General features: G+C 40.7%; 1 protein-coding gene across 1 annotated transcript; it reads right to left on the minus strand.

Annotated features, from left to right (window-relative positions):
* On the minus strand, nt 1-10,731 carry LOC109925820 (rho GTPase-activating protein 19). Its single transcript, XM_048609033.1, has 8 exons — nt 10,496-10,731; nt 10,019-10,105; nt 9,301-9,366; nt 7,629-7,823; nt 6,120-6,215; nt 3,402-3,518; nt 2,933-3,010; nt 1-1,391 (listed from the first exon to the last, which is right to left on the minus strand). Exons 1-8 carry the CDS (start codon nt 10,712-10,714, stop codon nt 1,341-1,343), a joined length of 909 nt encoding a protein of 302 aa, XP_048464990.1. The 5' UTR covers nt 10,715-10,731; the 3' UTR covers nt 1-1,340.
* Nucleotides 10,732-11,161: the final 430 nt, after the last annotated feature.

Here is an 11,161-nt window from a genome sequence, read left to right on the forward strand (position 1 = left end):
TATAAAACATTAATATATTATACATAAATATAAGGACATTAATATTTAAAATGATATTCATGACATACAAAAAAATCACATTCAATTCCTTTAGCTGATTCTCAATTACTGACTACTCTAACTGTAGGGGTATTAGCACACTCACTCTTAGAGATTTTGCAGCCTTGATTGCGTGTCTACCACCCAGTGCAACTCAAATATTTATCAGAAACTACTTAGAAAAATAGTCCAATCCAACATAGCAAGCTGTTCATCTGCTGAGCTCAGTGACAGGGACAAAAAAGTGAGCCCCTCCTCTCCGCACTCCTTCCAGCTCTGTGTCTAGGTGCAAGATGACAATTGATGCAGTTTAATTCTGTGGTCTATCTTTCTCTCCTACAGTCAGTGACTGAGTGGCAATAGTAAAAAGTCACATGTAACAGGGTTTAAATGACAAAAATATAAAAAAAGTGAGGAATCTGGCTAATATGAAGGTAAACTTTTAGTCTTCAGAAAAAAAATGATTTTCTCCTGTTTAAGGTTTGTTGGTTATATGGAAGAAACCATTAAGTTGCTCAGCATTCAACTTTAGCCCTTACTTTAATCCCACACTACTTTCCTTCCTGCTGACTCAAATATAATTATTTCTTGACATCACTTACCACAGTCCAAATCAGAGGCTGCAGAGGAATTACACTCTCTCATCAACCATTGGAATATTGTGCTATTAAAACTAAAGATGTCAATGACACGGTGAAAAATTAAAGAACTGCAGAATTACTGAAGACACACAAAATATAATCTCAAAAGGCAATGACAGATGATTGACTTTACAACCCCTCCACCCAGTCAGACCTCAAACCCTCCCTGAGGTTTTTGGTTTGTTACAAATCAAACACCTGATGGGATCGGGTTCCTAATAGAGCTGGATGTGGATGAATGGCTTGATGTATTAAGACCAATAATTATTAAATGTCTGAAATAAATACATTGCAAGCCAGCAGGTTAGGCCCAACCAGTAACAGCCTCATCTTCACAGTTACTCAGCATCTTTCAGCTACTTGCATTTTCTATACTTCCCATCCCAGGGTCTGGCTGTTTTTTGTTTATATGCACTCAAATAGCCTGTGAGAATTTCCCCATTACCTGATCTGTAGACTGGCCTCCCCATTAAATGAGGCAGCATCTTTGCAAATTGGTAACAGCCTGAACATAAACTTTTACACAGGTTGTTGAAACTAATAGTCTTTCCAAACATCCAACTTTTCAGTTCCAATGGGCAGTTAGTGGTTCTTCGTGATTCTGTTGGACATATCCAGTTTCACAGTTTGAGACATTTTGAAGGCGAGAGGAAGACTGAATTACATGGCCGATTCCTTGGTTGTGATTATTCGGTTCATTCCAAGGGTTTCCTGTTTTTAAAAGAGAAACGTATGGTGGTGATGTATGGGTTAACTCACCTTTGACGCTGATTCAATTTTGTAAAATGAAGTTACTCATTTAAGGCCAGGAAAGTAAAATTCTTAATCAGAATGGATAGCCATTTGCAGCGTCACCAGTTGTTCATAAATTAATGATGAAATTTGAGATTTCAGAAATTTTCAGCACTCCCACAGCATAGTCTTTCCTAGAGTACAGTCTCGGAGTGCGCAGGACAACCTCAACACCTTTTCTTTGATACTCTGGCAACCCTCAGTACAATCCATCCAACAATGCTTGGCTCCCTCTGCAATGTGTTGCACATTCAACCATGAAAGTGTTTGATACTTTGTTCCTACTCCTAGCTCTTTATCACACTGTTGTTCTCAACCTCAATTGCATGTGCTGACTGATTTTTATTTGTGGCCTCAGTGTTTGAGTGTCTCATGGCAGTCAGGTCAACCTTTGTTGTGGAAGCACTAAATCTGGGTGATTTATTAAGCCATTTTGATTAGCATTGGATTTGATTTTCTAAGGCTAAACAGAAGCAGAAAAAGTCCTGACAAAAGTTTAAAATAGTTTGCACTTTTCAAGAGGCTTTGAAAATTAGAGTGAAAACTGGCCTAGGCTCAAGTCCCATGGCAGCAGAGTGAGGTTTGGAACATCCCTCAACTTCACATTTAAGACAATTTTTGTGAGGTACCCAGCTGCCACTTTCAGGAACAGTGACTTATTTGTAATGGTGCTACAGCTAACTTGGCATGGGTCATTGTGTCTTAGGAATCCAGAGTATGCAGACAGAAAAACGTGGCAAAATTTTATGTGGGCATTTCATTAGGACACTGCCTTTGAGTACTTCTCAATCTCACAGTTCACCTCCTATAATGGAGAATATGTATGGAACTATTTCAATGTCCAAGTACTCAGACGACATATCACAGTGGCTTATTCCCAGGACACTCATCTAAAAACGTATTGCTGTGGCAGAGATTCATTTTAGCCTTGGGCATAGGCTGCTGATCCATGAATCACAGGCTATTCAGCCCATTAGGTCTGCGTTGGCTGTTAGAAAAATGGAAACTTAATCCTTTAATTGCAATGCCTAACAAAGGCCTCTTTAGTTTGAATTTGATGGAATCAGATTCGAAAGTAACAAAAGAAATTGGAGAATTTGCTTGAAGGGAAACAAAGTACAGGATTACAAGGGGATAGCAAGGAAATTAATTCATTGGATAAGTTATCCAAGAACCAACCCAGGCACAAAGGTTGGAATGGCCTCCCACTACATTGCAAAAAATACAATGGCTTCCACAAGAACTACTTTGTGCAATACATACCGCAGTCCAATAACAACTAATTTTTCCTAGCATGGTGAAACTATGGTGGAACCCAATGATTTGAGGATAATAGGTTACCGAAAAGTCAACAATGATTTTAGATGAATGCCTCCTTTGGATCAGGTATCCAGGAACTGAGAACCAAAACATGTTTACATGAACCTCACAACTGAATCAAGGAACAGACTACACGTCACCTTCCTGCCATTGAGGATTTCATCTGTGGACTTTGACCGGATACGACTGAAGTGCAGTGCTGCTGATTCCACACACTTCTGAAATTGTAAAGAACATTGGGTGTGAGGCTGGCACTGTGGTTTGAAAAACTACTACTCTATCAGCTTCACTAATCACTGACCAACTGCTGGTGAGAAAGTTCAACATATTGTCCTCTCTAGTCTCGAGTGCATTCCAGAGACATAGGTTATGATTAATTACACGCTGTAAGAACACTTTTCACATATGCTATCTAGAAGGTATCCAGCACCAAGGCACTACTCTGGCCTTCTCTGCTATCCACAGAACCTTTATTCAGTCCAGCAGTGAACTGAACCTATCTTTGTTCTTTTCAACACAAGCTTTCAGTACTTGTGATTAAAAAGAAAACAAACATCAGATTACAAACCAGAAAATAACAGAGTGCATTGCAGGGGTGCAGAATCTCACCTGCTCGAGGTTCTCCACATCATCCACTTGAGGGTATCCATGGCTTTCAGTCACTTTATCTGGTGTTGGGTTTTTGCTTTTTCTTTCAGAGATATGCTGACCACCCAAAACTTTACGCTGTGGGAAACAAACAACCTTTAGTATGATTTGAACATTGACACCAGGGCCCCTGTAAGAGTCTTTATCTGCCTCTTGCTGCAGACATATTTGATGATCTTCACAAAGTATGTGACAGGACATACAATCACTAGTACATAACTGACCCCATACTCAGGAAATGCACATGCCCATTCAAATTCCTTTACCATAAAAAAAACCACAACCGCTGAACACATTAGTGAATTCCTCAGTTTTAAGCCTTGCTTAAGTGCTCAAGCAGTGCTTTTTTTAAACAATAATCTGGAGAAGTGCGCTTTATTAGCAACTCACTGCAATTTCAGAGTAAAAACTTCTGCAAGTATGCATTGCTCAATAAACAGGACAAATCCATACTGGCCAATTACTACCCCATCAGTCTACTCAGTCATCGACAATGTGGTGAAAGCTCTCATTGGTAAGCTCCATTTGATGACAACTCTCAATCAGTTTACATATATTCAGTTTGTGTTCAGCTCCAGACCTCATTTATAGCTTTCGTTTAAATATAGATAAAAATAAAGAGCTAATTATAGAGGTGAGATGTGACATTGGACTGATTATGATATTAAGGAACCTAAACAAAGCTGATTAATGGGAATCAAAACTTGGGAGTCGGAAGAGAGGGAGGTAGAGGAACAAGGAGCCTAATACAAAGAAAGATTGTTGTGGTTGCTAGAGACCAATGTGGATGTATCTATACGACATGGCATCCTGCATTTCAAGGTGGCGACTCACCATTATTTACTCAAGAGCAATAGGAATGGGCAACGAATGCTGGTCTTACCAGTGATACTCAAGTTCCACAAAAGAATAAAAAGGAAATCTTAGCCCTAGCACATTGGTGCAGGAGTTCCTCAGGGTGCTGTCATTGGTTGAACCACCTCATCAGTCACTATTCATCAATACTTCCATTATAGGTCAGAATGTTCGCTGGTGATTGTAGTATTTAGCTCCATTCACAGCTTCTCAGATAATTCATAGTTTCCAATATTGCAAGACACAGATAATATTCAGGCTTGGGCTTAAGTGTAGGGTGCGTGTTACATGCCAGTTGATAAATTTTGGGTAGAGTCGAAAGTCAAAGGCTTTAGAGAGTGCTCAGAGGGAGAGGACCCCAGGGGTTTTGCATGGATCTTTGAAGAGGTGGGACATACTGAAAGAGCAGTGGTGGACAAGAGCAGTGAATTGATGCTGGACTTTTCTAAAGCTCTAGTTAAGGCCCAACTTGAGTTTGGGGCCCAGTTCTGGTCACCAAGAAGGATGTGAGGACCCTCAAGAGGGTGCAGGTAATTTGTCAGAATAGTTCAGGGATAAGGTGTTTTAGTTGGAAGGTTAGGTTGGGGAAGCTGGTGTTGTACTTTGAGCAAAAAATTAAGGGGAAATTTGATAAAGTGTATAATATTAAGAACAATGTAGACAAAGAAAATCTATTGTCCCTATGTGAAGGTACAAAACTGGGATACACAGATATTGGGCAGAAGGTGCAGGGGGAACTTGAGGAAAAACTGTTTTTACACAAGTGTTCATGATCTGGAACTTGATACAAAAGTGATGGAATCAAAAACAAATGAATGATTTTAAACTGAAACTGGATAGACACTTGAGGAAAATAAACTTCCAAGGTTGTGGGAATAGAGTTAGAGTGGGACTGATTGAATTACTTTAGAGACCCAACAAGGACTCACTAAGTGAAAGCTTTCTTCTGTGTCTTATTGACTCTACGGCTTCTTTGGCAGTCTTCTAACTTATAAGATGATGACTTGCACTGTGATCGTCAACTCTGTCATTGCAGTTTCTGCCATATTAGCTGCTCAAGATAAACACAATGGGTTGCGAAGGTGAATGTTTCACAGGGTTCTGTTTTCTCTAGGGCCTCTTCTCAGCCAATTGAGCTTTTCACTTTTGCTCATAACTGTTGTTAGTGTCAATATCCACCATCCTCATATCTAGCTTGCAGCTGTCCTTGTAGTGGAGGAACAGAGATCTAGAAGGTCACGTGTCAATGGCCAACTATCCTCCAGTGATATTCTGGGGCTGAGATGATTGGCGCCCAATAATTGTAGTCATGTTCCTTTGTGTTATGCATGGCTCCAACCAGCAGACAATTTTCTCCTTGATTTCCATCCACTCCAGTTTAGCTAGGATTTCTTGGTGCCATACTGTTAAATGTCACCTTTTTGTCAAAGCCAGACACTCTCACATCCCCTCTAAGAATTAAGCTCTTTCACCAATGTTTGAACCAAGGTTGCAATAAGGCCAGAAGCTGAGTGGTCCTGGCATAGCCCAAACTGGGCAGGTTGTTGCACAATTGCACTGAACACAAGTTTCCATTCACCTTGCTGATGACGTGTAAACTGACTGGGTGACAGCTGAATGGATGGTTGACAGAGAATATTCTGCTGAGATTTCTAAGCCCAGCATTATCCATACATGATATGTTCACAAGAACATAAGCAGATTTCAACATGAGCCATGCCCTACCACATGCAAGCAGTTGCACACTTGTTCTTTTTCATCTTTTGGTTAGAGGAGCTGTATTTCAATCTCAGATTTACTAATCAAGCGTGATGACCTTCTTACCTTAATGCGACCGCCAAAAGACTTGGAGCGCATGTGTTTCTTGGGTTTCGGTGAAATGAATCCTTCAGGAGTACCAGCCACTGAGCTTTTATGAAACTAGAAGAGGACAAGGAAAGAAGATTGCATAAAATGCAGAACATACAAGATTCCACAGTAAATATTGTTTACTGGGACTCAGCGAGGGATATGACACTTTTGTGTTATGTCCTTGCTTGGTGGTCAGTCCTGTCAGTCAGAGTAGGATTTGATTGTTTGACTCTGAGCCTGCTCCACTGTTCAATATGATCAGGGCTGATCTGCTTTATCTTTACGTTTCTGCCCATTCCATAGATCCTTTGAAAGATTAAAAATCTGTCCAAGTCTTAGATGTACCCAACAATGGAGCATCCACAATCTTTTGTGACATTGGTTCTAAAAAGGTGATCTGCAAATTATTTGTGGCCCTTTGGCTGATCTTAAAAACAAGGTTGATACACAACACCACTCAAATATGTCAGCTGAGCCAGACTAGCTTCCGTGTGTAGGGCATGATTCGTCAACAGTGCGAGCAGCAACAATTTAGTTTCATAAAAAGATTATGTTACTGTCATACGTTATTGCAAAATACACATTTTCAACTCTTGTGGAGCTGAAAGCAAAGGACTGGATGATTGAATTTTGACTCCAACATGATTCTGAAGCTTGCAAGCTTGGTATCAGGCATCATCTCATCCAAAGCAGTACTGTTCTTCCCATTATTTTTGGTTTTTATGTGGTGACAAGCAAAAGGAGTTGGGTAACACCAGAATGTGGTTTGCAGGTCTTTTATCCGACATAAACAGTTCGCAGACAAACAGTCTGGGAACCACTGCTGAGTGAAGAGATTCCTCAGTCTGCAAGACACAAGCAGGGATTTTCTTTCCGTTTTCCAGCGTTCTACAATTTTGTCTATTTTAACAGATTAATCCATTGCAATTGGAGGAGGATTCGCTAGGGGACTCACATGACATAGCAGGAGAGGCAAAGATCGGTATTACCTTTAGCAGTCTGAATGCGAGCAGCTTCAGGATCCAGGAATGAGGGTAGGTTGATATCAAACAAAACATTTGGACACTGGGCCATAGTCATTTCAATGGGGCTATCTGCATTTGGAGTCAGGAGTAACAAAGATTTTAGATTTTATAATGTGTTCTTATGTCTCCTACACTCTAGGATACCACAGAGAGCCAACTTGCAATAGTGTACAAATTCAATCTTGTTGCATGAACTAACAAGGAGTATTTTGTTGTATACTGTGTATAAAGTCCATTCCTGTCCTCACAATCACTGATGCACATTTTCCACAGGAAATGTTAAGGAGATGAGGCCCCACTCCTTTACCCAAAACCTAAATTCACCTGGTCAACTAGCTAACCTAGCACAGGGAATAGCAGCTGATTGAGCCCACTAATGCCTGTGCTTTCGTGACTTGAACAGCTGACTAGATGAAACTGTAGCAGGAACAGCAGCAGCTTCTTCCCACATCCTTACCTGTCTCACAAGTTTTCTCTTCTTGGCAGAGTTGGGCATATTGCTGACATGTTTAAAGAGTTCCTTTAGGGCCTCCTCTGTATGCTGCTGCGTTTCCTCCTTGAGTCTTGAAACTGAATGCAACCCACTCCGCTTTGCACTTTTCATAATGAGCAAATCCGGGCAATCTTGAGCTGGCAATAAATCCAGATCATCCTGAATAGAAAAAGTATTCTAAAGAGTATTGAAAGCAAAATACAGGAGGCAAAGGGCTAACATAATCTTGTAAAACATATATAATATTTATAAATATATAGAACACAGGAACTCATTCAGCACACCTATCCCATTCATTCCACAACACTGGTACAGTCTCCTAAATCATACATTCCACTGAGTTATTTAAATACTTCCTATAGCCCATACATAGATTCATACAGCATGGAAACAGAACCTTCGGTCCATCCAGTCCATGATGACCATAATCCCAAACTGAACTAGTCCCACCTGTCTGCTGCTGGCCCATATCCCTCCAAACCTTTCCTGTTCATGTTCTTATCCAAATGTCTTTTAAACGTTGTAATTGTAACCACATCCACCACTTCCTCTGGAAGTTCATTTCACACATGAACCATCCTCTGTGTGAAAAATTTGCCCCTTATATCTTTTGTAAATCTCTCTCATCATAGTTTCACTGTTATAGACTAACTGTTCTTTTAAACTGCTACCATGACTTAAAGATCTGGATAAATAGAGATACCTCATCAGTCCAAAAAACTTAAATCTGTGGAAACATGAGTTCAAGCATTAAGGCACAAAAATGGCAATAAGTTATGATACTCATTTGGAAAACTGGTAGAGACACAAGGGCCAAATGGCCTCTTTCTGCACCGTAAAATTCTGTGATAAAGGGTACAATTCTAAAAAGAGTGCAGAAATAGAGGAATCTGGGGATATGCGTGAACGCAATATTTAAGGTCATCCAGCAGATTGAGACAGCTGTTATAAAACATCTTGCTCTTTTATACGTTAAGAGTACAAAAGCATGGACATTACATTCAACCTAAATAAAATGCTAATTCAGCCTGAACTCGAGTACTGTCCCCAGTTCTGAACACCACATTTTAGGAAGGTGTGAAGGCATTAGGGAGGGTGCAGAAAAAGGTTATGAGAATTGTTTCAGGGATGAAACTTCAGTTACGTAGATAGATTGGAGAAGCTGGGCTTGTTCTCCTTCGAAAAGGGAGGATTGAAAGGAGATTCGATAGAAGTGTCAAAATCAGGAAGAGTTGGGACAAAATAAATAAAGAGGAACTGTCAATTGCCAGAAGGGTTGAGAACCAGATGACATAGATTTAAGATGAATGGCGAAAAAAAGTTAACATGAAAAGAATTTTTATTCAGCAAATTGTTAGGATCTGAAATGCCTGCCTGTGGTGGAGGCAGGACCAATCATTCCTGTCTTGCTGTCAAAACAGTTAATATTAAAAAAAAACTACAATATGGGGAAGACATGGGGAGTGGATTAGCTAAATTGTTCTTAAAGAGACACAATCAGCCAAATGACCTTCTGCTGTACTGTAACCACTCTATGATTTCAGGTGACTGCCACTGTGCCCAACTGCTAACTTGGTAGTGCTAGCTTTAGTCCATTTCAGGTTCTTACAAATAATAAGAAATTATGACTTCTTACTCTGATCATTGAAAGTTTTGATCCTGTGAACTGCAATCTGGCAAGTTCTCGAATATATGCTGGTGCCTGCATAGACAGAAGAGATCAGAATACAATCCTGACATTAATTGTAAGACTTAAATCAACAAACCATCTCTTTATGATCTGAATCCATAGCCCTTTCATATCCAGAACCTGTGTAGATTTAATGGCCAGATCGTGAACCACTACAATTATGGGATCAAGTAAATCCAGCACGGAGATCTTCAGAATCCTGGCCGACATCGGGTTTGCTGACTTACAGCTTTCTACTCTCATTTTCTTCAGGTTCACTCTAACTGTGTAAAAGTATGCATTTTCAAAACAGCAACAAAAGACATTAATAGTATTAGTTTATCTTTTAGTGAAAACTGTGTTTCTGCTTTTGACTCTGACCACAGCAATCACTCCCTTCAGGGACCACTCAACCTTAAGCTCTCCACAAAATAGGCTTGGGCTCACTGCCCACTCCCCAAACATAGTACCTGCTCCCATACTGTTGTCCCTCTTCAGCACTGATAACCCTCCCTGGGCAGACCACCTCCATGTTGACCTCCCTTCCATGCACTGATATCCATTTTCCAAAATTCATCCTCCAAACCTGTGCTGACACTCCTTCCCCGGCACTGAAATTCTTTCCCCCATGCTAACCCTCCCACACACTGTTCCAATTCTTGACAGAATCTGAACTTTTTTTTACCCGGAAAAGCTTCTGAGAGTGTTTAATTAGAAATGCTGTGCTGTTATTCAGTTTGGTGATGTTTTCTTGAAGGTCTGCAGCCATCAACTGTTAAGAGGAGAAAAAGAACCAAATCAAATCAGCAGGCAATGACAGATAAAAGCAAAGGACCGATACAATAAACAGCTTTAAATTCAAGTTGGAAACAGCTGGTCTTGTACTCCATGTGACATTTTTTTCCCCCACACTCTGATCTTTGAAACTTTGCTGGGCTAATGGTTAGTTAGAGACAATAAATATGGATTTATGAAGAGTCATTGAGATGATCTAATGTCACTGAGTTAGTTTGTAGGATATTTGTTTTATTTTCTTAACATATTAGATGAGCTTGACCATAGGAGACTTAGATTAGGTACTACTGATAAAAATAATTAGACTGTATGAAAGAGAATCAAATGAAAGCTAATGCTTAATACAGCAAAGAAGAGGTCCACTTACATTCCTGGGCCAGAGAATGTGTGGAGCAAACATAAGTGCCAGGTTGTAGGCAGACATCTTGTTCTTTTCCTGCAGTTTGGCAGTTTGATAAAGAAGATCCAATAGTAACTTCAGCAGGTTCCGATTGGCTGAAGGCAACAACAGGAAGAGTAGCTGAAGAGCTTCAATCTGACGCTCCTTGTCAGGAACAGTCTTCTTCCCTTTCATATCAAACACCATTAGATCTAATAGGAGATATGACATCAAACACAGATATCCATAACTAAACACCAAAAACACACAACTGCACCTCCCAGTCGCGAACCATTTCAACTCCCCCTCCCATTCCTCAGACGACATGTCCATCCTGGGCCTCCTGCAGTGCCACAACGATGCCACCCGAAGGTTGCAGGAACAGCAACTCATATTCCGCTTGGGAACCCTGCAGCCCAATGGTATCAATGTGGATTTCACAAGTTTCAAAATCTCCCCTCCCCCCACCGCATCCCAAAACCAGTCCAGCTCGTCCCTGCCTCCCTAACCTGTTCTTCCTCCCACCTATCCCCTCCTCCCACCTCAAGCCGCACCTCCATCTCCTACCGACCAACCTCATCCCGCCCCCTTGACCTGTCCGTCCTCCCTGGACTGACCTATCCCCTTCCTAACTCCCTACCTACACTCACCTTT

Source organism: Rhincodon typus, chromosome 20 (genome assembly GCF_021869965.1).
Source record: "Rhincodon typus isolate 14 chromosome 20, sRhiTyp1.1, whole genome shotgun sequence".
Classification (NCBI taxonomy): domain Eukaryota; kingdom Metazoa; phylum Chordata; class Chondrichthyes; order Orectolobiformes; family Rhincodontidae; genus Rhincodon; species Rhincodon typus.

Coding starts and splice junctions, on each gene's coding strand:
- LOC109925820 (XM_048609033.1), bottom strand. CDS start 10,714: ATGGTGTTTGATATGAAAGGGAAGAAGACTGTTCCTGACAAGGAGCGT. Junction 6,216..7,628: donor AGAGAAAACTTGTGAGACAG/GTAAGGATGTGG, acceptor GTCCTCTTCTAG/TTTCATAAAAGCTCAGTGGC. Junction 3,011..3,401: donor ATGTGGAGAACCTCGAGCAG/GTGAGATTCTGC, acceptor TTACAATTTCAG/AAGTGTGTGGAATCAGCAGC.